This window comes from Ciona robusta, chromosome 1 (assembly GCF_009617815.1).
Source record: "Ciona robusta chromosome 1, ASM961781v2".
In the NCBI taxonomy this organism is placed as follows: domain Eukaryota; kingdom Metazoa; phylum Chordata; class Ascidiacea; order Phlebobranchia; family Cionidae; genus Ciona; species Ciona robusta.
In genome coordinates, this window is record NC_143235.1 from 12,180,837 (window position 1) to 12,205,389 (window position 24,553).

Genomic DNA, 24,553 nt, shown 5'->3' on the forward strand with positions numbered 1-24,553 from the left:
ATTTTTTTTTACTTTTTCTGGTTTCTGTTTTTTTTGTTTTTTTTTCTGGTTTGTGTTTATTTTTAATTCTAATCAGTACCTTGCAGTGTCATACCTGTATTTTGGCTCTGTTTCAAAAAGAATATTTTGTCAAATGCCTTGCGCTTTCCCAAAATTTTTGCCATAATACAAGTATAAATATTCCTGCCAGCAACCGTATATATTGCAGTATCATTTTAAAACGTAGTATTATTTTTCATACAAAACAATTTTTACCAAATGCAGTTATTTTTCAATCATTAAAAACATATTTTACATTCATGCATTAATATACAGGTTGTTAGTTCAATTAACATGCTTTTAAATTAAGATTGTCTTAATGCATTGACAAGCAAAATATGGCTTCTGCAAAACATTCTTCAATAGAACAAGAACCTGTACGTCCTGTTATTGAAGGTTAGAATGTTTGTTGTTACTAAAATATAATTTTTTTTGTGGGTAATGTGCCAATCCTGGCCTAAATAGGACCATTACATGACACGTGCCATGCCGTGGGACCTCACACACAAGAAATACTAAAATATCGTAAAATGTTTTAAGCTTGACGGGAGCATCTATCTTTGGCTGAGCTGCCATCCATTACCATTAAAAGCTTCCATCCATTACCAGTAAACCCCTTGTCACCGACTTTAAAGGAAGCGACGGGCTTCAAAATCTGTTAAGGTCCATACAGCAAAAGCCTGGAAGTCCGAATCTGTCCTAAATAATCAGTTAATCTAGCCGAACTTGATTTAAATAATGAGCCCAATAAGACCTCAATCCTAGGAACTCGACAACGACACCCTCACACATATAGCATGTAATTAGAATATACATTAACTTTACAACGTTCATGTTTCAGCTGTGCAAGAATATAGAGTGATAGAAGATGGGGCGTTGGCTTACCATCTGCAAGAACGAGAGAGTGAGTGATTATGGTTTATATTTTATATATTCTCCTACTGTTGCTACCAGGAGTCATATATAAGTAGTTAGTTTTAGTTATACTAAAAAGAATAAATTTTATTGTACTACTGTTGTCTGCCATATGATAAAACATCATCAGAGTATGACACAACAAACCAAACATGAAATTGTAGGGAGAAATATTGATATGTGTTTGAAAACAGAATGCTCATGGCCCTTTAATACCTTTCCTTTGCATTATCATGACCATAATATGTGAACATCATTCATAAAACTTTTTTTCCCAAACTTTTTTCCTAAACTTTTTTTATAAACCTCTTTTTTTATTAAACTTTATTTTTATAAAACTGTTTTCATCCATTATATTTTTTCATTCATGAACCTTTTTTATCTCAGTTGAACACCACTATGCTTGCAACGTGGAAAACAGGAGAACTGTCATGCAGGACATCAGGACAGCTCAGCAACTCCAAGATGAGGAAGACAGACGAGCAAGAATATTTACTCTGGAGCAACAAGCTCAACTGTAAGTGATGAAATTTTCAATAAATGGATGTAACTTGTTTATCTTTGTGTGGGCACTGAAAGATGTTATATAACGGGTGTTCTGTTTAATAAACTTCGTGCCCACTTATGAGTTCCCAATATGCCTAACTTTGTGGGTGGTTATTTTCTTGTATTTTAGACAACCCATTAGTGACCAATAAATTGGAGCAAATGTCGTCAAGAGTTTTGCCTAAGGACACATATCCCCACAATGGTAGCAGCATCAATTTATTTCATACATATATATTTTATGATTTTCAAGTAAAAGTAAATTTAACTTAAAATTGTTTTTTACCAATAAAATTTTTCAATAATTTTCAGGGAAAAAACAGATGAAAAGCTTGCGGAAGCCTACCAAGAAAAGTTGTTTAAAAAACATTTGCAAGAAGAACAAGAAAGAAAAGAAAGAGAAGAAAGAGATAATGTTTGTATACTGGATTGTTTTTTTATTATAAATAGTTAATTTTTGGTTTCATAGGAAATAGCATTCATGTTGATGGAGAGAGAAAGAAGGAGAGGTATTTATATTTTATTTATATTTTGTGTTTGGAATGTGGTTATGGATACATTAATGTATTCTCTTCAATATGGGGGAGGTTCTTGTCAAAGGACCTGGGCCAAATTTGCCCCATTACCCCATTACCCCAAACCCAGACTTTTTTATCCTTGTGTGGCAGAAAAACGAAATTTTCCGCTTACTAGTTGCCACATGTACCTTTGTGGCTGACTTGCAAAATAGACAACCCATTAGTGGCCATTGGGGTGGAGCAATTGCTGTTAATTCTAGTGACTTATACGTACATCAGTATTGGTATAAATGTCAAATGTGGAATGTGGTTTCTGTCGGTTAAAGGCAAGCCCCTATCCACTAAGCCATGGCTCTGGATACAAGTATTACATTAAATTGCATTTTCTATAAAAATACTCAAAAATCAAAAAAAAGCAAAAGAACTACCCACAAAGTTATGTACATTGTAACTAGTGAGCAGATGTGTGAACACCCGTGTTACAACGACCGTCGTTGCCCCACTGCGCTAGGCTGAAGCTATTTACATTCATTCATTTTTACCCGTGTTTTTCTTAAGAAAGAAGACAGCAAGCTGTAGATCGTGACTTAGCTGAGAAAATGAGTCGAATGCCGACAAAAACAATGGAAAGAATGAAAAAAATGACGGATGAGGTAAAATATTGTGTCTTTTCAAATGGTGTTTAAAACTAGTTAAATAAAATATTTTAGTATATTAATGTTAGTTTGAAACAAAATTATAAATATAGTTTGAAACAAAATTATATATATTTCTTTTTGTTTCCACTTGTTTTTTATATAAAACAGTGAGCATTTGTTTCTTATTTCTAACTAGCGGAACTTTTCAGGAACTTGCGCAGCGTTTACAGGCAGAAGAAGACAAAAAACTTTTGATAAAAGAAAGGGAAAAGAAAAACCTGAAAGCTGTAGTTGAAATGCAAGATGAAGAGCTAGCTAGGTATTTTAATAAATAAAAGTTTGAAGTCTTTTTTTCTTTAGAAAATTGATTAGCAAGGTATTTTAAAGGGATCTTAAAACATAAATTTTTAATTTTACAACTTTTTTTTACTATTTACATGAAAATATTCAAGAAAAATTCCAGAGTTTAGGGTATTACAGCTTAATGTTGCTACTGTTATGGGTGCATGTGCCTTTGGGCAAGACACATAATGAAAATTGCTCCAACCTAGTGGTTTCTTATGGGTTGTTTAAATTGGCAGCCATACATTCCAAAACATGTAACTCGTGGGTGGGCAGGAGATATGTGAAACAGAACACCCGTGTTATAACGACTGGGTTGCCCCTCTATGCAAGGATAAAACAAATTACATTCATTTGTTAAATCTTTTTAGATATATTCATGAAAGAGAAATAGAGGAAAATTCCATGGCACAAAGAGATTCGAAAGACAAGAGTAAAAGAAAAAAGCAAAGATCGGTAAGTCATGACACAGATTCACACTTAATAATAATTTATCAGAACTTTTTAAATTGCAAAAAAACTTTGCACTTCTAAAAAATTGGCAACAATTTTTTTTCTGATTATCTTTAGATAAAATCACATGAAAATCATCCACATCTTCATCACAATGATAAAAGAACTCCTCCTCATGATCATCCTCGCAACCTCCCATCAAGACCTGATCCACGGAGGAATGGAGGAAGCATGAGAGACGAGACAGATCGAACGAATCTTCCTAATCGTCCTCCACCTCCACGCACACGTGAGGAAGATGAAACAAACCCGAAATCAATCCACAATTTTACTCCTGCAAGGTATGGTGTTTTTTTCAATAATGAATGTAACTTTCTTTATATACACGAATATGTTTTTATATACACAACTGAGAAATCCTTAAACTTTTCCTTAATTTTTTTTTAAAACAAATTGTCCCAATTTAAATAAAAATATGTCCTAAAAATCCAAAATATTGTTCTAATTTTTTATTATTTTGCTTCCTGATATTAGACGGCAAGTAAAAAGTGATCATGTTGTTGATGATTGTGTTCATCGACGAACGAAAAGTGAACGACCTCGACGACCTCCCCAGCCATCACGTGATCATCATGAGTTTGAAAGACGGAACTCTGAATTATCCCGTGATCATAATGCATCACGTAATCATAACACATCACGTGATAACCCTGCATCACGTGATCATAATGTATCACGTGATAGCCCTACATCACGAGATGAGCAAAGGCGTAAGTTAACTTCCAAAGAAGAACGTTTTCGTCAGGCAACAAATAACAATAACCAACATCCAGCTGTAGGTGAGTGTGTTTGGTAAAGCCAGGATAGGAGAAGTTTTTGTTAATGTATGTTTGAGAAATGTTCTGGTAAATGTTTGTTTTTGTCATTATAAGGGATCGGCATTTTATTTGCCATATGACGAGACGCCATTGTGGTCCACTGTTTAGTGTCTTGTTCAAGGTCACATATGCCCACAATAATAGCAGTGACAAGTCTCGAACCCGTACCCACTAGGCTACATGGAGGCTTAGAATTAAAAAATTAATACATTATACTTTATTTTAAAGCCACTTAAGCCACAAAGTTGTAAAAAAACCTTTTACCATTTTTTTGTAAGTCTTGTCCAAGGTCGCATATGCTCGCAATAGCAAGGTCAAGGGAATAGCAGGGTCAATAATAGCAGGGTCAAGCTTTTAACCCATATTCAATGGGTTATAGGCAGGCGTGTAAACCTCTGATTCTGATCTGGTGGTTATAGAGTTTCTTGTGTAAAAGAATACAGTATAAGTCTTGTGCTAAAAAAATGTAACAGACCAAAATCAAGTCCAACCAGATATTGAAGTATTCTTAAACGAACATACCTACAATATTTTATTACTTGTGTTTTAGTATCATGCATTTAATTTCTGCAGATCCTGATATATCTGATGATATTCCATACAGTGAAAGATTTGCTAGACTTGCTGCTCAAGAGAGTTGGAATTATGACCAAGTCCCAACCGAACATATGCGTAAGAAAAATAAAAGCGATTGTAAACAGCAGTAAATTGCCAAGCTCAGTTCTATTTTTAACTCGTTTCATATCTCTTCTAAAAATGATTTTATATTTCATTAGACCAAGTTTATGTTTTATCATAACTTACTGTGTCAAAACTGCGCTTCATATAACATTAAACCTGTAGGCAAGTATCTGCTATATATACCTTTTATATTTTGCAATATTTTTCTGAGCCATAACCTTACAATGTCATATTAAAGTATAAATCAAATTTGTTTTGCATTTTTAATTTAATGTAAATTGAATGGCACTTATACAATAGACTTGTTAACTCATTTTGTAAATTCATAACAAAGGCCTCAAAATTTGGAAAAAGTTGAATTAAGTGTCACAAAATTTGCATTAAATAAAAGATTTTTTTCCAAGCTGGTTTACCTATGATTTCAGCTTAATTTTGATAAGCCAAAAAAATAACCGTCATTGCATTTGTAAATCCACCCTTTATCCATTTTTTTTTATTTTGACACCATTTGCCTTAAGTTATAGAATTATGCTTTTATCTAATTTTAAGGGTCATACTGTAGTTTGTGTAAGTTTTTTTCTGAAATCTAAAATTGTCCGTAAGAAAATGAACAGTTGTTACAGAATTGTTTTGTGCTAAAATGCTTGTGCATTTTCCCCAGTTTTTCTGAACGATTCTGATATAGTAGCGTGGGGGAAAACGGGATACATTTAGCATGTAATATCAAAATATCCTGATCAAATTTTAAATATTTTTTAACAATGACCCATGTGAGTCGTGAGGATCGATTTTAAAATTTGTTGATTGTTGTTTGTTTACTACCAAATGGGACGAGAAAATAGAAAAAAGTTTTTTATCTTTCCCACTCTACTATATGTGTTAATACATTCTTACTCTCTGTTACTGAATTTAAAAGTTTTTTTAAGCAACTTGTAGATTTTTGCTTTCATGTTTATACTCACATTCCAATCTTTTGTAACAAAATAACACAAGCTTCTATTTCTTTTTTTTAGCTCCATTTAAAAAAAAGTCGATTTTGTGTTTGTTTCCTAAATGAATTAGGTCTGTACAGTAAAACTGCACACAACACGTTTCTTTTGTATTTGTGGAGTCTGTATAAAAACGACATGCTTGGAAATTGATATGTAGCCTTTATGTTCTTATCAGTTGGATCATTTTGAACAAAATTTAGAATGCAACTTAGAAATCATAACAAATTGTGGTATAGCCCAAAGCAAATAGATATACATCTGATATTTAGGTTCTTTAGTCTAGCACTTTAGCCAATATGCTTTACTAGTAAAAATATTCCAGAGCCTGTTTATAAACATGTTTAAACTCTAGTATATGCATGTTGTAATACATTTTCTAGAGTTATTCTATTTTGCTAAATTAAATTTTGTGTTTAAAATTTTTTAGTAACAGCGCTAGTCATTTTGCGTGTACAAATTTGTTTCCCACCCCGAAACAAAATCGTAATGTACCCACAGCCCTAAACAGTGACAGCGTGCGGATTTCCGAACGCATGGTCCTAAAATGCAAAATCAGTCTAGTGTCAACACGAGTTAAGAAAGGTCGCTGCAAACGCGCGTGCAAAAAAATCGTTTAAAGCTTTCAGAAAGTGGTTTATGCTTATCAAAAACTAATTAGAAACCGTTTATTTGGGAGTATAGTTTAAAACTACGTAGCAGAAAGTGTAATTCGCATACATTTATTCCTACAAGTGTAATTCGCATACATTTATTAACGTACAATTAAATATACATGTAAATATGTTAATAATAAAATTACCGTGTTCCTATTATTAAAATTGTAAATCTTACACCCAGCAATAGTACATTCCATCGCTGCCAGATCTCTCTTTATTTATCGTCATGTCTAATAACTACGCTGAGGAAAACGATAGATACCATGCCCCAGATAACTCTACCATTCACGAATTGAACAACATTGCAAACCGAATCCGAATTAAAAGCATTCTATCAACATGTGAGAGCAAGTCCGGGCATCCCACTTCTGCATCCAGCTGTGCTGAGATCCTCTCTGTGCTCTTCTTTAAAGAGATGAAGTACAAAGTGGATGTACCACGTGATCCTTCTTCTGATCGATTTGTGATGTCAAAAGGTCATGGATGCCCTGCCTTATATGCCGCATGGGTGGAGACAGGACACATGTCCATGGAGCAACTGATGACATTGAGGAAATTCGGAAGTGTATATGAAGGACATCCTACTCCAAAGATCGATTTTATTGATGTTGCAACTGGATCTCTTGGTCAAGGATTGAACCTTGCAGTGGGTATGGCCTACACTGGCAAATACTTCGACAAGGCTTCCTATCGTGTTTTCTGCCTTATGGGAGATGGAGAAATGGCTGAAGGAGCTGTCTGGGAAGCCATGGCATTTGCAAGTTACTATAAGTTGAATAATACAGTAGCTATTATCGATGTTAACCGCTTGGGGCAGTCAGAACCCACTTCTCTTGGTCACGATACCGATTCATACAAGAGGAGAGCTGAAGCATTTGGATGGAACACAATTGTAGTAGATGGCCACAGTGTCAGCGACTTGTGCAAGGCTTTTCACCTTGCCAAGCTCTGCACTGACAGACCTACATGTATTGTAGCGAAGACCATGAAAGGCAAGAACATGTTGGGACAAGAAAATCTTCATGGCTTTCATGGCAAAGCAGTGGCAGCAGCTTCTAAAGATGAAATCCTTGCTGAGTTAGAAAAATTGGTTTCACAATCCTCTGGTATTAAGCTTGTTCCTGCAAAACCAATTGACGATGCACCCGCTGTCAATATATCTAACATTACCCTTAGTTCCCCACCCAACTACACCAAAGGTCAAAAGGCGGCAACAAGACAAGCCTACGGTCTTGCACTTGTAAAGCTGGGTAGAAATTGTGACCGCATTTACTCTCTTGATGGAGATATGAAAAATTCAACTTTCGCTCAAGATTACAAGAAAGAGTTTCCTGATCGGTTCATTGAATGTTTTATTGCGGAACAAAACATGGTAGGCGCTGCAATTGGAATGGCAACAAGAGATCGTGGAGTTGTTTTCTGCTCCACATTTGCAGCCTTTCTTGCAAGAGCTTACGACCATATTCGCATGGGTGCTGTGTCTCAAACCAACTGCAACTTTTTTGGTTCTCACTGCGGTATTTCCATTGGCGCAGATGGCCCTTCCCAGATGGCACTTGAAGATATTGCCATGTTCCGTGCAATTCCTGGTTCAACAGTCCTTTACCCATCTGATATTGTTTCAATGGAAAGAGCAGTAGAGCTGGTGGCCAATACTAAAGGAATTTGCTTCATCCGTGGAACTCGGGCCGCTACACCAGTAGTGTTTGATAACGACGCTACCTTCGCTGTTGGCCGTGCTAATGTCTTGCAGCAGAAAAAAGGAGATGCTGTTACTGTTATCGCTGGCGGTGTCACACTTGGTGAAGCTCTGAAAGCAAGCACATTACTGGAAGCTGAAAATATTAGCATCACCATCATTGATTTATTTAGCTTGAAACCAATTGACAAAGACACCATCATGTCCGCAGCATCTGCAACTGGTGGCCGAATTCTCACTGTAGAAGATCATTACCCCGAAGGAGGCCTTGGCTCCGCTGTTGCAGAGGCTCTAGCAGATGAGACCGGGTTCAAGCAAGTCCAGTTAGCAGTGAGAGGCATGCCGTATAGTGCTGAACCGGCAGAGCTTCTGGCAGCTTTTAAGATCGACGCGACTGCCATCGCTGCTGCCGTCAAAAAGATGATCTAAGCATACATGAAAACTCACCCAAACTATCTATTCAAATCATTGATTAGTTAAAAATTAACTGCCTAATATCTGTACGAAGTTTTTTTACATAAATGAAAACATATTGGCACATTATTAAAGTTGCAAGGTTTACTAAAAACTATGTTTAACGAATAGTTATAGGACTAATTGTATTCGTGCCTTACTAATTGCATGCCCACGTCAATCGTCTTATAACGAATATAAATCAATACATAGAAAATTCAAATTAAAATAATTATTGTGTAATGTTAGTGTTTTGCTGTAGATGCTAGTTACTAACTTTGTATGACGAACTGATGATTAATCTGTTTTATCAGTGCTTCATGCTATAACTATACATATCAAACCCGACTGGTATAACTTCATTCAAACTTAAAGATACATCATTTATAATTGCTGTTAAGCATTGCAGTGTATTATATTTTCGAAATTTTGTTGGGGTAGTTTTAAAGTTTGGTCACATTGACTTGCATAGTATTTTAAGTTTCTGCAAGTTATGCATAATCAGGGTAACCAACCTCATTTTTGTTTCAATTTTAGCTATACCGGGTTTTTCATTGTAATTTTTGTTCTCATAAAAGATTTTGTTGAATTTGGACTTATCAACAATTGAATATTGAAACATTAATATTTCAGAGTTAGGAAATGCCCTAAGTTTTTACTTTTTCCACTTGGTTAGAAGTCTTTACAATGAAAACAAGAGCATCTCGCAGTAACACCGCTCAAAAGTATGTAGGCTATTTAATATTGTTTTCACATAAGTTAGAAAATGCACTAGGTTTTTACTTTTTACCACTTGATTAGAAGTCTTTACAATGAAAACAAGAGCATCTCGCAGTAACACTGCTCAAAAGTATGTAGGCTATTTAACGTTATTTTCACATAGGCCTTAAACTTCCTGGTTATGATAATATTTTGTCTTAAAGGAAAAAGTTAACAAGAGTGGAGAAAGAAGAACATATAGATGAACCAGATAAGGTACAATGTTTAATTATATATGTAGTGGGGTGGGGAAGATGGGACACCTTTTTAATTTTTATTCTATTTTCTAGTCTAATTTGGTAGTAAACAAAGATCATTCACAAAATTATAAAACTGTATCCTCCTGACTCCTATAGACTATTCTTAATTATTTCAAACACGATCAGGATATTTTAATATTATGTGCAAAAGGTGTCCTGTCTGACCTCTACTCCACCCTACTATAAACTTTTTTCAGTACTTTTTACTAAAAGGTTCCAAATGAAGACATCTGTATCATATATTAATGTTTGTAATAAAACTGAATTAGTTAAGGTGTTTCTTCATAACCTGGCTAAGCAAATACGAAAATTAACCAAGTACAAATTCAAGTTACTCAAATATTTAGTACAGTTGTTTGGCACGCTCATCAAATTCTACAGAATTTGTAATTTTTTTGTTGTATGGTGCTAGGAAGCAGAGGATTACCTCTATGATGAAGTGGACAAGTTCCACGCAAGTAAAGATAAGATGTTGTTCCATGAGGACGAGGACTCTGATGCAGAAGATGACCTAGAGGTGACAAATGCATTTGATAATAGTTTTTTTGTGTTTTATTTTATGCCTATTACATTTTATTCACTGCCCATATGGAATATAAAGTTGCAATTTTTTATCAAATTGAACTGCGTCACCATATAATCGGTAAATAATTATTATCAGTTATTTAACTGTTTTAAATTGTATAACCAAGTTCAAGTTATATTTTTTCATCTTTCTGATTTTTGGATACATTTAATCTAATGTTCAAGTCATGTCATAAAACTGAAAAAGACAAATTCTGTGGACAAAAAAAATTATGGCTGATTGGATTTTTTTCATATCCACATGATTTTGTCATGTTTTTTAATTGTCTTGATTTTGTCATGTATTTTTCATACCGACATGGCAACATGATTTTGTCATGTTTATCATCAGGAAGAAGTTCTTGGAGTGGATGGAAGTGATGTTGAGAGCAGCGAGGAGGAAGAGGAAGAAGGAGCATCTGATGAAGATGTTGAAATGTCAGATGAAAGTCAAGATGATGAACACGGTAGTTAGTGTGTAGTAAAAGGGGAAAGATGAAACATATTTTTATTCTATTTATTTTAAAACACGATCAGGATTTTTTGGATATTTTGTGCAAAAGCTGTACCATCTCACCCCACAATATATCTTGTAAATAATATTTTACCAGCTAAATATGGTATAAAAACGTAGTGTATTTCCAACGTTTTGTCTGCCATCTTGGTCAAAGTGGCAGAACTAATACAATTTTCTTATTTAGGTATTCCGAGTAGTAAAGCTTGGGGAAAGAAGAAGTCCATGTTTTATGGAGGAGAATCTCTAGAAGGATTACAGGGTAAATATAGGATTTTGCTATTGCTACAGTTTGGTGTTATAACAACTTTTGATGCCCACCTAAAGAGGATACATAAGATCTATTTGTACATTCAGTTTTACCACAAAAAACACTATGTGCGAATATGGTATATGCTGTAGAGTTAACTGGTCACTACCATGCATTCATTGTGTAATAATGTAAATATGTAACCTTACATTGATAATGTATTGTGGAATTGTTTATTTATTATGGACCTACAGTACAATAACTTTACCATAAAAATGACTTCCTGTGCATGACTGCATGAGGTATTGACTGAAGGAATAATTAGTCAATGCTCATTTAATAATAAATTCCTAGTGTAAACTAACTTTATTGATGATTACTTCTACCAAAGTTTTAAAAGATATTTTTCAGTAGCGTAAATCTTATAAATTTATACTGTCAGTTGTCAATGGAATATATTTCACTGTACATCTAGGATTTAGTCTAGTGTATCTAAATACATTTTGTGAGTTTAACAGCTGTGTATGCCACAGGAAAACGATTAATTTGAGCTTCCTATTACTGATTCTCAGTTTCTCTTGTAAATTGGCCTCGCAATTTTTAAAACAAACTGCATTGGTACAAATGTACAATAAAGTCAAAAATCCTAGGTCTGCTTCCACTATATAAATAATTAAATAATAATCATATTTAAGACTTAGTTAGAAAGTTAGAGTATTGTGTTTACTGTCTTTTGGTAAAAATATGAATGAATATTAATATAACTTATCCCTGTTTCGCGGGGCAGCAACAGTCGTTATAAAACATGTGTTCTGTTTCACACCTCGTGTTTGCAACTTTGTGGGTTTGCAACTTTGTGGGTTGTTTGCAACTTTGTGGGTTGTTTGCAACTTTGTGGGTTTATTGTTTTTGCCACTTTTTTAAAACATGGCTGACAATTTGGTCAACCCATAATTGACCACTGAGTTTGATTTCAGAGTTAATATTTTTCTATCAGGTTTCGAACGAGATGAAGCTGCTGATCTTGAAGAAGAGGAGGCCCTTCGCATCCAGAGAAGACTCAATGAAGAGATTGATGAAGATCAGTTTGAACTGATTGAACCAACTCAGGTTAGTTGTTAAAGTATGCTGGGATGTAGACCTGGCTTATTGCAACAATGCTGGTGAAAATGATAACATATTGTGCCCATTTTCACAATATATTGTTACCTATTTGCGACAATACTGGTAAAAATGATAATTGGAAAAAGTGGTGTTAGTCTACTGGTATTCTAAAATTTGTTTAAAAAAAATGTGTACTTTATCAAAACGTTAATTAAAAAGTGTTGTATTTTGGAAAATGCTGTAATAGTAAATACTAATCTCCAAAATTCTTTGGAAAGTGTTGTACTTTACTAAAACGATGCTTGGGAAAATGGTGTATTTTTAAGCTTTTATGCTCAGAGATATATTGGAAAATGGTTGTCCTGCTTGTATTTGTACTGCCGTGTTTCTTAATAGTAAAACTTATCTAACTACAGGAGCCTTTTGAAACTGACAGCTTGAAGAAAGATAACAAACCTGTCAACGTTATTCGGTCAGATTTTAGTAATTTATCAACACCAGCTCAGTGGAAACTTTTAAGCAAAGAATCGCCAGAGCTTAAAGACTTAATTAAGGATTTTAAAGTGAGTGTTCTATTTGTACCTACTATGTAACTGGTAAACTGGCACGAGGTGTGTGTAACAGAACACCAGTGTTATATAACGACAGCCGTTTTCCGGCCAAGCGAGGATTAAAAAAATTACACTCACTTTATCATACTACGTTCATTTTATCCATTAAACGCTTTATTTTCAGTTAAAAATCACCGAGCTAAATGACCGAATCAACCCTTTACTGGATCTGGTAACTGCTGGCAAAATAACGGGCAACGGCGCAGTCTACGTGAACACCAGATTCAAACTGTATACCGCGTATCTTATCAACGTTGCGTTCTACCTCTCGCTAAAGGCCAAATTATCTCCAGTTGGAAATCACCCTGTGGTGAAACGACTCGTTGAGTACAGAACGGTATGTGGCCTGTTTTGCATAATTTTGCACCGGGTTTTAACGTTGGATATTCTTAGAACTTATGTTTTTGCAAAAGCGGCCGTCGTTTTTTACGTTTTTCAAAAAAAAAGTCTAAAAAATTGCCTCTACTTTTGTTTGACTTCTTTTTGGTTATTGATTTTTGAATTTTTGAATTATTGATTTATTTTGAAGCTTATCAACGAGCTTGAGCCGTTAGATGAAGAATTAGAAGGGCAGGTGGATGAACTATTAAACTACGACGTGCACGATACCGAAACTGAATCTCCCGAAATTGAGTATGATGTTAATCTCCTAACACTTTGCGCAATGTTTGTACTTTTATTCTACTTTATAGAGTTTTAAGTAACGAAAAACCGGCCGTGGCTGTTGAACAGGACGATAACGAAGAGACCGGCCGAAAAATTAAGGTACGAATTCCATTTTTAGTTGTTTTTATTAAATTAAACATCCCTGCTGTATTCGAAAATCTAAATAAATTCAAACTATGTTTAAAAGAAAATGTTATTTTACACCAGTCAATTGCCCTCGATAATAAATAATAATAATAACTTTAATTGTTGCTTCAATTACAGTAGCGAAAATTTAGAAATATTTTAAACGCAAAGTCTTAACGTTGGTAAAACATTAACGTTCTAGCATTGTGTGTTGAACCTACAGTACATTGAAACCTAATACTGTTTGTTCTGTTAATCAGGAACTAGGCGCTGTGGACCCGTTGAAATACTACACCGCGTTACAGGAACGACTTAAACTCGGTTCAACACAGGACGCACGGTAAGAGGGGATATCCAACAAACTCCGTGTTTTGTCGGCCAAAACTGAATTAACTGTTTGAATAAAGGGTTTTCACTTATTTATTATCGTGGGCGGACGGCGACAGTCGTTACAATACGGGTGCCAAAATTGAAACTTTTTTAATGAATGTAACTTAAATATCCTTGCATGGCGGGCAACGATAGTCTTTATAACACGTATGTTAAAACTAAATAATGTATTTAAATTAAAGATGTTAAAACTGAATTATGTATTTAAATTTAAGATGTTAAAACTTGCGCGATGGGGCAACGAAAGTCGTTGTAACACGTGTGTTCTGTTTCACATACCTCGTGCCCGCTGACGAGTGACTACATATGTAACTTATTTCTTAGAAATGAAGCGACTGAAGAAATGGAACCAGATGCTGAAGACGACGATGATCGCAGAGCAATCAACTATACGGTAACTGTCCGATAATTGTTGTAAAAATGGGATAGTTCTAGCTTAAAATACAAGTCTAAATGTTATGTTGCCGCCTACTAGAGATACGACCGGATAAATCATTGGCCGTGAATAGAATATAAAATTGTTAGATTAGTGTTTGGGTAATCTTCTTTGGCGCGCAACGCTGCAGAACCTTACCCACGTAAAATTAAAATTATAAAATAGAATAGAAAACTGTCCGATTAGTCGGGAAACTGCAACCAGCCTTGTTTTATTTCATTCATCCTCTCCTACTATGTACACAGCATCTATTTTAGATAGGTGTGCACCTGTCTCGATGCTCGTCACGCGCTACTACTCTGCTTGGTTGTTGCTTTTAGCACAAGTGTATTAAGCTCTCACTGGTTTGCATTGTACCTGCATCTGTTTGATGAACGTAGTCTATTAAAATCGCGCTAACATTATTTGTCTTATTATTAAAAACTTACAAATTCTTTTGAATAAATTCCGTATAAAGACATAACTAAAATTATGCTTAGAAAAAAACATTTGTTTTTGAGTTTTATAGTTTAAGAGGTGTTTAGTTGTTATTTATTGTTTTAAAATAAATTAAAACGCCAACGGCTATATAAGCTTAGCTTTGCCGACTGTCGGGACGGTCACACATTATTTTCTGCACAATTTTAAAAGCTTGTAAGTGTTTAAATGTATAGAAAGTCTGAAAAATATTAAGTATGTGCGTGCGGTTCAATAATCTGGACGGTATAATACATCAATACGATTGAATGTAGTTGCAATTTCCGAAGATTTACACGCTGTTCTAATTCTAATGTGGTTTATGTTGCTTACTTGCATCCTAGACGTTTTCAGTTTAGGTGATACATTTTGATTGCTTTATTGTTTAACATTTGCGTTTATTCTTTTGCAGATGAGTAAAAATAAGGGCGCGCACACGAAGCGTCGAAAATTAGATCGAAATCCACGCGTAAAGCACCGGGAGATGTATCGGAAAGCAAAGATTCGACGTCGTGGACAAATACGAACCTTTAGGCCCGAAATAGAAAAGTATTCAGGCGAAGCCTCGGGGATACGAGCCGGTGTTGTCCGAGGCGTCCGAATACGATAAGCTAGCAATAAAGCAAATTCTACCACGGTGGACAATCGTTTGTGTCTTCAATCACCGGCGTTTTCAATGGTGTTTTCGCGGCTACGCTTTGTACAAACAAAGGCGTGACGCAGCGAGCAGCGCTGCAGTGCCGCTTTTTCGTAAAATCACCATGACAAAGTAGCGGCGACTAAATATTCCAGGAGAAAACGGACATCGTGCTGTAGGTGTCTCTTAGTGATTGTGGCTGGCGTGTGCACTTTCCGCAGAACTGTCACCGAAATAGACCGAATTTACGCGTCAGTGCACGATATTTCGCCTGCTATTGTTACATCGGGTTGCTGCACCATCATCGTACCGTCACACGGATACAAATGACAACTGCCGGTTCCATAATAAATGGCTCCGCGTCACCGGCCCTTTGATTTGCATCAAATACTTATCCCAGAGTTTGACCAACGAGATTGGTTTTGACCGATTATACGGTCGATTTATGACAAACTTACGTTTATGTCCAATTTTATAAAAAGGCTTTTCAGACTAACCGTTGTTGGCGGTAAGTTAGGAATTAAGAAGTTCGTGTTTCGTATGACAAGCACGAACCACAAACAGACTGATTACACGACCTTTGTATTGCTGAGTCATTATACGAGTCGGCATGATTAGGCAAAATTTACAATACTAGCTACAGACTGAAGGATTACGAATTTAGATGCTTACTAATTCAATTTCGTTTCTTTAGGATTTAGTTTGTTAATAAACGCTATTTTGTTTTGTATTCTACCTGAAAAAGAAGCTTTAAAGCGATAACAACTAATAATCATGACAGGAACGTAAGTAAAATACCTAAACATACAATGTATTGAACTATACATGCACGGTTTATAGTGCAACACCATTATCCAAATTCCTATTTTGTAAATAGGAGATAGGACCAAAATTTTCATAAAAACATCAACCCATTTAAAGTGATTGCTGCAAACCATTAACCTTGTAGTGTCCACTGTCCATCGTTTTAACTACAATATACTACAATGACCAAATTGGCCATTACACTTAAAAGTTCACACTGTAAAAAAGCAGCAACCTTTGGAAATTAGTGAATGCATTATTGTGTTTACCTTAATATACTTAATGCTACCAGCAGCTATCATTTCTCATGTAAAATGCAAATACTGTTCATTATTTTACAGGGCAGATATTGCACTGATTGGATTGGCTGTTATGGTGAGACCTTTTTATTCTTACCAAAACCTAATGAAATAATTATCCATAATTGTGACCACACTGCAATGTTATGATGTTAAAACACTTGGTTAAACAACAAATTACATGTGAAAGAAAATGCAAATCTTTTGTTTTTGATATGCTGCTACCATTTCTGGCCAACTGTGTCCATGGGTGAGACACTTAACTGAATTACTCCAACCCAGTGGTCACTAATGGGTTGTCTAAATTTCCAAAAAAATCTCCTACAAAGTTACATACATGGTAAACATAAGCTGGCACGAAGTGTATGAAACAAAACATCCGTGTTATAACGACTGTCTTTTCCCTGCCATCCACGGATAAAGCAAATTGCATTCAATATTTATCTTGCTAACAGGGTCAAAACATTATTCTGAACATGAATGACCATGGCTTTGTGGTAAGTGCCTCAGTTGTTTAATGCATCGTCTTAAACTGTATATAAGAGTTATTTAGTTAGCAGAGAACTGTGTGCATGGGTTACATATTCTTAGTTTGGTGTTATTGATTCACTTTCATATTTAAATGTTCAATTATATTTATGACATACACTGCCATCATGTATATTTGTATATAGTCTTAAATCTACAGTTCTATAGTTATAAAGTTACCATAATTTTACTATGTATTACACAATATTTCAAACACTTCAAATTTCCTGAAGGCCAAAAGACCTCAAACTTTCTAAAAAAGCAAAAATAATAAAACTAAAATAATTATTCTATCATAGGTCTAGTCTATGTTAGTGAGGTCCCCAAGGGCATGTGATTTTTAGTTTTACCAGATTTATCTTATTCTGCCAATAGTAACTACTAATATAAATACAAATAAATATAAAATTTAGGTGTGTGCATTCATTCTAACTATGGGAAAAGTGTTAGCTCATTTTCCAATAGTACTTGTTATTTTAAACCAAATCAATATAAATTTTAGGTGTGTGCGTTTAACCGCACTGTTGAAAAAGTTGAGCGTTTTTTGGCTAATGAAGCGAAAGGAACGAAAATAATTGGTGGAACTTCATTGGAAGATATGGTGGCTAAACTTAAGAAACCAAGGAGAGTTATGATGCTTGTGAAGGCTGGAGCAGCTGTGGATGCTTTCATTGATAAATTGGTAATTATCAAGTAAATTTAAATGTATATTACGTTACAGTTGTCTAGTTTTAGTACTTGCGGGTGAATGTGTCCTTGGGCAAGACACTTAATGGCAATTAATCCAACCCAGTGGTCACTAATGGGTTGTCTAAACTGCCAGTCATAAAAAAAAATTTGATACAAAGTTACATACATGATAAAAACTAGCAAGAGGTGTATGAAACCGCCCACTAATGTTTCCTGCCACGGAAGGATGAAGAAGTGCATTGATCCTTCATTCATTTATTCCTAATATTTGATGTAGGTTCCTCTTCTGGAGCCAGGAGATATCATTATTGATGGAGGGAACTCAGAATACATCGATTCCATTCGGAGATGTAAGAGTTTGGAGGAGAAGGGACTTCTCTTCGTTGGATCAGGGGTGTCTGGGGGTGAAGATGGGGCAAGATACGGACCCTCACTCATGCCGGGAGGATCACCTAAGGCATGGTGAGATTTATAACAACAGTTTATTTATATGTTCAATTATAGTAGCAAATATCATCAGTAGTGAAAAATCCTTTGGTACAATACATATTAGGCTAGTGGAAAGTGTAAGAGATTGGTAGTTAAGATTTAGAGGTTAGTGATAATATATAGGGGTTAGTAGTAACATTTTCGCAGCCAGTATGTAGGGGGAGAATTCTTCACTAGCACACAACTACAGTCTTTATAATACGCTAGGGACAAAACAGAACTATAAAACTCATTTAATAAAATACATGACTGATATAAATTCATATGAAACTGGCAAATGTCTTATTTATATAGATAAGATATATATTGTGTTTTAGGACTTTTAAAATATTGTATGAATTATTTTAATTCATTACATTCCTATTAAAGGCCTCACATTAAAGATATCTTTCAAGGAATTGCTGCAAAAGCAGATGGTGAACCTTGCTGTGATTGGGTGAGAAAAACTGTATATTTATAAGTATAAAAATAAATTAGATTCTATGTCTATGTGAATGAGGTCCTGCGCTGTGGCACGCCATGGGTCCTAAGATTGGCCCATTACCTCAGATAGTAAAATGTGTTGTGCTTCGTTACAATAATAAGTTTATTATCTAATAATGCTAGAAATAGGTAGTAGTAGCAAGAAAATGTTTATAAAAAAGTGGTATATTCCCCTAAAGACTGTATATGCTGTTGCTGCCAGGTGTATTATAAGTCTGAAAATGATCTTCTGGCATCGGTCAAACCATATTAGACTTATCAGACTCATTTTAAGACTTATACCATTTTAGACTTGTTCATGTCTTATAATAATAATAACTTTATTTGTCTCTTCGATTACGGTAGCGAAGATTTTAAAATATTTGAAACAAAAAGTCAGGATATAGCGACACAACAACAGTTGTTAAAACACGCTTACAGTTAAAAACATATTTATATTTATTTGTAAGAAAATCATTTGGACTCATCAATGTACTAGTGCATGCATGTAAGTAGTTCTATTTTACGTCAGGTGGGGGAAGATGGAGCAGGTCACTATGTGAAGATGGTTCACAACGGGATTGAATATGGAGACATGCAACTCATATGTGAAACTTATCATATCATGAAAGATATGCTGAAAATGACCAACGATGAAATATCGGATGTAAATATTTCACCTTGAAATAACATTTTATGTTTTAAATAAGGTTATATTCATATGGGGATTTTTAATTATATATTGTATATATTTATGCTTATTGAATTATAAATTAATTAAACTTATATGTGGGCATAAGATGTGTGAAACAGGACATTGGTGTTATAACGATTGTCATTTTTCGGCCAAGCGGGGTTATATAAGTTACATTTATTCATAGTTATAGAAGTATTTAAATAAAAAATTTTCCAGGTTTTAAAATTACTTATAAGTGGGCACGAGGTGTGTGAGACAGAAAACCTGGGTCATTACAACTGTCATTGCCTCGCCATACACGCTTACATAGGTTACATTCATTCATATTTATATTTAAACATACGTTTTTCCAGGTTTTTAAAGAATGGAATAAATCTGAATTAGATTCGTTCCTCATTGAAATTACAACAGACATCACTAAGTTTCGTGATACTGATGATAAACACCTGTTGGATAAAATAAGGGACGCTGCTGGTCAAAAAGGGACTGGAAAATGGACAGCAATATCTGCTTTGCAGTTTGGAATGCCCTTGACCCTTATAGGTGAAAATACTTCATAAATAAAAAAAATTAAGAATTATACAGAATGGTTAACATAAAAAAATTTTAGAACATAATAAAAAATGATATAGTAATTTAGTAAAAAAGTATGATTTCTTGGGATTTTGTAAAATTGTGGAACATTATTATTTTTACAGAATATTTTTATTTATTTTTTTAAAAACGGTAGAGAATATAAAATTATTAAAACAATGAAAAGAAGGAAATCAATAGCAAAACGACAGTCTTTAAAATATAGAATGAATAAAAAGTGTAAAAAAGAGCGCAGTTAAAAACCGTGACTATTAAACCAAATATAATAAAATTTCCAGACTTTTAAAATTTATAACTGATTATGCAATTGCATTAGTTTAGATTTTATTATTTTAAAATTTTGAATTTATCTATATAGGTGAGTCAGTAATCAGTATACTGTTTAAACCAAATATAAAATTTAAGCTTTAGATTTTATTGTTTTAAAATTGTAAATTTATCTCTTCAGGTGAGTCTGTGTTTGCACGATGTTTGTCTGCATTGAAAGATGAGAGGGTAGTGGCTTCAAAACAACTTGATGGACCAACAATTTCATTCACTGGAGATAAAACTGCTTTCTTGGAAGATTTAAAGCAGGTAGAATGTCATAGAATTTGGATAATGCACAAGAACAGTGGTGGCTTAGAGCAGAACATTTTTTTTATTTTGCACAAAATCTGGGGTAACAGCTAAAATGCACTTACACTTATAGTTGTAAAATATTTTTATGAGTAAACTTCTTTGAATATTGGTTGAATGCAATATACTTTGGCTCTGCTTATTAGTATAGACCCCTAGCAGCAGAGTAAAAGCTGTTTTATTCTAAAACTGGATAAAAAAATAAAAATTATGATCTCATTCTCAACCCTGTTTTCAAATTAAGGTGTCACACCCTTAATGTTACTTCCATGGTGGTGCCGAAGTGGCCATCTTATAAAACTCGAGTTTTCCTGGAATTATGAATATGATATTCTGCTAAATTTCCCCTCTTGGTATAGCTTTCAAAATTAAGCAAAATACAAATATTTTATAATTCCATATTATTTACACATCTTGCTGAAATTAATGTTACCCTGTTATGTATTACATAGCATCAAATATTGGCTCTAATTCAGCTATTTTCAGGCACTCTATGCTGCAAAGATCATTTCTTATGCTCAAGGCTTCATGTTAATGAGAGAAGCAGCAAAGGAATTGAAATGGAAACTTAATTATGGAGGAATTGCCTTGATGTGGAGAGGGGGTTGTATTATAAGAAGGTAAGGTATTTTAAGACTCTGATTTGGCTTTAAAATTATGAATAAATGTAACTTATTTATTATCGCGTTGCGGAAAAGCATGTAACTTTGTGGGTAATTCGTTTGAGAGGCAGATTTTTATATAGTAGGGTGGGGGAGGATGGGACAACTTTAGCACATAATATCCAAATATCCTGATCGTGTTTTAAACAATTAACAACGGTCTATGGGAGTTGTGTGGATAATTCTTAAAGGTTCTTTGTCCACTACCAAATGGGACGAGAAAATAGAATGAAGTTTTCCATCTTCCCCTACCCTACTATAATTTTTTATTATCTCGTTAAGTGCACTCGTGCGTCCACAATGGTAGCAGTGTCAAGCTTTGGAATCTCTAAGCTAGAGGTAGGCATGCTAACCACTCACCTGTTTTGTAACAAATACAATACAAATTCACAGTGCTTTTCTGGGGAAAATAAAGACAGCTTTTGACAAAAACCCTGATCTCACTAATTTGTTGATGGATGATTTTTTCAAAGATGCAATCACTAAAGCACAGGTAAAGCTATAGTAGTAAGGTTCTTAAAATTTTGGAATATTTTTCTCCCATATTTTTGATTAAATTTGTCAAATAATGTATTTTTACAGTTTATTCAAAATCTCTATATATTACCAGTTATACATAAAACAAAAAATAAATACCTGCAAAGTTACATACCTGGTAACTTGTAAGCAGGCACCAGGTGTATAAAATAGAACACCCGTGTTATAACGACTGTTGTTGCCTGCCACGCAAGGGTGAATAAGTTCCGTTCATTCATTCATTGGTTGTTCCTTTCATTTTAATAACGTTTTGTTTCCAGCCTGGTTGGAGGCGTGTGGTTGCATCAGCTGTGACAAATGGCATTCCTACGCCTTGTTTAAGCACAGCACTTTCATTCTATGATGGGTATAGGTTAGAAAAACTGCCTGCAAACTTAATTCAGGTGGGGAAAATTTAAAGAGCCATAGCTTTTTTTCTAGCACGATTGTTCATTTGCAACAATCAACCAGTATAATATATTTATAATACTTGTTTTTTGTTTCAAGATTTTCTTGGTAGCAAAAGTTCATGTAGCCTTATTTGTATGTCAACTATTGAAAAGTAAAATTTATTTGCTTTCAAAATATTTTTTTTTCATATTTATATTAAATAGTTGTATTTATTATTATTACTGACATTTTCTTTCAGGCGCAAAGAGATTACTTTGGTGCACACACATATGAGTTGCTGAGTGATCCAGGAAAACATCATCACACTAACTGGACTGGACATGGAGGGGAAATATCATCTTCATCCTACAATGCTTAACATTACCTATTATTCAACACATAAAGCAGCAGCTATGCAGATTTCCAAAAGATTGTTTCAAGCTACAACTAAACAGCACATAGAATTTTTGTTAATTTGCGTAGGTGTTTTTTACATGCACTAAAACTGTTAATTACGATTTTGGTACTTTTGTTGTGAAATACCTGCAGTTGCATATCTTTGTAGGCCAAGTTCCATTGTATTATTGTTGCAATCTTTTTCTATATATTCAGTTTACATACTCTTGCATTAATTTAGGTGTAGTAATAACACTATGTATTCTAACCTTCGCAGATCAGTGTAGATTTATTAATACACACATATACAATATTTTTTTGGACAAAATCAAAACTACCAACATTTAACAAGAACCTAGCAAATTTCTGGTTGGCCTACTAGTTTAGTTTTTACACTCTTATTCTCGACTCTAGAAGATATTTTTCTCAGTGAAGTTCCCCATGATTGACTATAAAAGACAAACACAATAGCATAAAAAAGTGTTGCATACAAAGTTTATTTAAATGTACAGAAGCCAGGTTTAGTTAAGACATGCATTTTCTGGAAAAATATATCATAGGTTGTAATGTTTACTTAATTAATGCAGTGCACAAAATTCTGGGGTAGAACTGCCTTCCCTGGCACCCCAGGTTTAGTGCCCATGGTACAGTATCAACTTTTATTGCACATCACAACATTTGCAATGTTTTCCGGCTTGTCGTGCCACAGTTTGCTGTCTATGTTAAGCAAGTATCTTCTGAAAGTGCCACAACCCTGGCAAGTCACAACAGTCTGCTTTGGTTTTCCTGAAACAAAAACGAATTTATAACTAGATACAATCACAGTATTATATAAATGATTGTACATGGTACTGTAAATAGAATTGTATGTTCAAATTTGTTTTAAAAATACAAAAAGGCCAGAATTTGCCAGACAGGATTTATAGTATGCCTTGCAGCAAATGTTCATATGTAAAGCCAGGACCTTAATTACCTTTGTTCCTAGATGTGCATGTAACACCAGGTATAAGCAGTAAGTCACAGTGTTTACATATTGTGCGCTTCACATGTGGATGTCTGTAATAAACCTTTAAAAATCTTTTCACAAATATTTAATTTTAGTGTCAGTACTTACAATCGAACAACGTTTTTTTGGGCCAGTGTTTTCATTGTGCGAGTGTAATATTTCGAAAGCTCTTTGTTCATCGGTTGCATGCTGATAGCAAAGTGTGCAGCCTGTATTGTGAAACTTTGTTAAAAATATCTATATAAGATTTTAATAGCTTAATGATGAGCATAAGTGTATACCTGGTACAAATAATTCAGACGCTGGTAAACATCTTTCTTTTGCAGATGTGCTCCACTCTGGTTACCTTTCTTTTTGCCCATCTGATTTAATGTTTACTTTGCTACAGAATACGTAATTTCATGTTGGAATAAGCCACAAATCGCCAGAATGCCTTTTTTGCTTACGTCCTACTTACGGACTACGGACGTTACGGTAAGTTTCCTTTTACAGTGAGCCTAACTGTATTTAAATTGTTTGTTTTAGCTTTTAGAAAATAATGTTTTTGTGTGTTACCTTCGCTATGTGATACAAATACTTATTAGACCCTGTATTATAAATAACGGACGAATTCAAACTACCTATTAAATACGCACATTGCATTGCATTACTACATTTAATGTAATGTTATAAGTGGCATTTGAACGTTATTTTGGGGCGCTATATAAGTAGTGTGATTTTAGTACTGATTACGAATATTACAATTTTTTAAAAAAATCCCCTTCCTTGCAACTTATTAGTTTAAGATAGAAATCATAAACAGTTTCACTAAGGTAAAAA

General features: G+C 34.3%; 5 protein-coding genes across 6 annotated transcripts; 4 read left to right on the forward strand and 1 right to left on the reverse strand.

Moving 5' to 3' along the window:
• Nucleotides 1–277: 277 nt before the first annotated feature.
• On the forward strand, nucleotides 278–6,099 carry LOC149743311 (uncharacterized). The gene is made up of 11 exons (XM_089875632.1): nucleotides 278–435; nucleotides 881–943; nucleotides 1,342–1,471; nucleotides 1,813–1,915; nucleotides 1,970–2,009; nucleotides 2,577–2,671; nucleotides 2,866–2,975; nucleotides 3,370–3,454; nucleotides 3,569–3,792; nucleotides 3,986–4,290; nucleotides 4,903–6,099. The coding sequence occupies exons 1-11, from the start codon at nucleotides 378–380 to the stop codon at nucleotides 5,034–5,036; spliced, it is 1,347 nt and encodes a 448-aa protein (XP_089731758.1). The 5' UTR covers nucleotides 278–377; the 3' UTR covers nucleotides 5,037–6,099.
• Nucleotides 6,100–6,814: 715 nt separating this feature from the next.
• Nucleotides 6,815–9,444, forward strand: LOC149743312 (transketolase-like). The gene has a single exon (XM_089875530.1). It carries the CDS (start codon nucleotides 6,885–6,887, stop codon nucleotides 8,784–8,786), a length of 1,902 nt encoding a protein of 633 aa, XP_089731656.1. The 5' UTR covers nucleotides 6,815–6,884; the 3' UTR covers nucleotides 8,787–9,444.
• On the forward strand, nucleotides 9,400–15,591 carry LOC149743313 (something about silencing protein 10-like). 2 transcript variants are annotated; one of them, XM_089875615.1, is made up of 13 exons: nucleotides 9,400–9,535; nucleotides 9,734–9,785; nucleotides 10,242–10,346; nucleotides 10,746–10,860; nucleotides 11,095–11,169; nucleotides 12,155–12,267; nucleotides 12,678–12,824; nucleotides 12,997–13,209; nucleotides 13,402–13,505; nucleotides 13,565–13,637; nucleotides 13,925–14,004; nucleotides 14,379–14,448; nucleotides 15,359–15,591. In XM_089875615.1, exons 1-13 carry the CDS (start codon nucleotides 9,498–9,500, stop codon nucleotides 15,554–15,556), a joined length of 1,383 nt encoding a protein of 460 aa, XP_089731741.1. In that variant the 5' UTR covers nucleotides 9,400–9,497; the 3' UTR covers nucleotides 15,557–15,591. The 2 variants fall into 2 exon arrangements, with proteins under 2 accessions (XP_089731741.1, XP_089731749.1); XM_089875623.1 differs by having other exon boundaries at nucleotides 9,533–9,660.
• A 634-nt stretch (nucleotides 15,592–16,225) lies between these two features.
• LOC149743314 (6-phosphogluconate dehydrogenase, decarboxylating-like) lies at nucleotides 16,226–23,041 on the forward strand. Its single transcript, XM_089875591.1, has 13 exons — nucleotides 16,226–16,368; nucleotides 16,729–16,762; nucleotides 17,142–17,183; nucleotides 17,717–17,896; nucleotides 18,182–18,366; nucleotides 18,763–18,829; nucleotides 19,388–19,522; nucleotides 19,906–20,095; nucleotides 20,595–20,722; nucleotides 21,251–21,384; nucleotides 21,820–21,919; nucleotides 22,224–22,346; nucleotides 22,592–23,041. Exons 1-13 carry the CDS (start codon nucleotides 16,358–16,360, stop codon nucleotides 22,709–22,711), a joined length of 1,449 nt encoding a protein of 482 aa, XP_089731717.1. The 5' UTR covers nucleotides 16,226–16,357; the 3' UTR covers nucleotides 22,712–23,041.
• A 168-nt stretch (nucleotides 23,042–23,209) lies between these two features.
• Nucleotides 23,210–24,300, reverse strand: LOC149743315 (ribonuclease P protein subunit p21-like). The gene is made up of 4 exons (XM_089875710.1): nucleotides 24,016–24,300; nucleotides 23,843–23,943; nucleotides 23,702–23,784; nucleotides 23,210–23,514 (listed from the first exon to the last, which is right to left on the reverse strand). The coding sequence occupies exons 1-4, from the start codon at nucleotides 24,094–24,096 to the stop codon at nucleotides 23,381–23,383; spliced, it is 399 nt and encodes a 132-aa protein (XP_089731836.1). The 5' UTR covers nucleotides 24,097–24,300; the 3' UTR covers nucleotides 23,210–23,380.
• Between the last annotated feature and the right edge of the window lie 253 nt (nucleotides 24,301–24,553).

What these genes read in the sequence shown, in the direction of transcription:
- LOC149743311 (XM_089875632.1), top strand. Translation starts at nt 378, where the DNA reads ATGGCTTCTGCAAAACATTCTTCAATAGAACAAGAACCTGTACGTCCT. An exon ending in AAAGAAAAAAGCAAAGATCG is followed by an intron (nt 3,455 to 3,568) that starts GTAAGTCATGAC and finishes GATTATCTTTAG; the next exon opens with ATAAAATCACATGAAAATCA. An exon ending in TAACCAACATCCAGCTGTAG is followed by an intron (nt 4,291 to 4,902) that starts GTGAGTGTGTTT and finishes TAATTTCTGCAG; the next exon opens with ATCCTGATATATCTGATGAT.
- LOC149743312 (XM_089875530.1), top strand. Translation starts at nt 6,885, where the DNA reads ATGTCTAATAACTACGCTGAGGAAAACGATAGATACCATGCCCCAGAT.
- LOC149743313 (XM_089875615.1), top strand. Translation starts at nt 9,498, where the DNA reads ATGAAAACAAGAGCATCTCGCAGTAACACCGCTCAAAA. An exon ending in ATGCAGAAGATGACCTAGAG is followed by an intron (nt 10,347 to 10,745) that starts GTGACAAATGCA and finishes GTTTATCATCAG; the next exon opens with GAAGAAGTTCTTGGAGTGGA. An exon ending in GCAGAGCAATCAACTATACG is followed by an intron (nt 14,449 to 15,358) that starts GTAACTGTCCGA and finishes ATTCTTTTGCAG; the next exon opens with ATGAGTAAAAATAAGGGCGC.
- LOC149743314 (XM_089875591.1), top strand. An exon ending in ATGCTTTCATTGATAAATTG is followed by an intron (nt 17,897 to 18,181) that starts GTAATTATCAAG and finishes TATTTGATGTAG; the next exon opens with GTTCCTCTTCTGGAGCCAGG. An exon ending in ATGCAATCACTAAAGCACAG is followed by an intron (nt 21,920 to 22,223) that starts GTAAAGCTATAG and finishes TTTTGTTTCCAG; the next exon opens with CCTGGTTGGAGGCGTGTGGT.
- LOC149743315 (XM_089875710.1), bottom strand. Translation starts at nt 24,096, where the DNA reads ATGGGCAAAAAGAAAGGTAACCAGAGTGGAGCACATCTGCAAAAGAAA. An exon ending in CAAAAAAACGTTGTTCGATT is followed by an intron (nt 23,785 to 23,842) that starts GTAAGTACTGAC and finishes GGTTTATTACAG; the next exon opens with ACATCCACATGTGAAGCGCA. An exon ending in ATGCACATCTAGGAACAAAG is followed by an intron (nt 23,515 to 23,701) that starts GTAATTAAGGTC and finishes TTTTTGTTTCAG; the next exon opens with GAAAACCAAAGCAGACTGTT.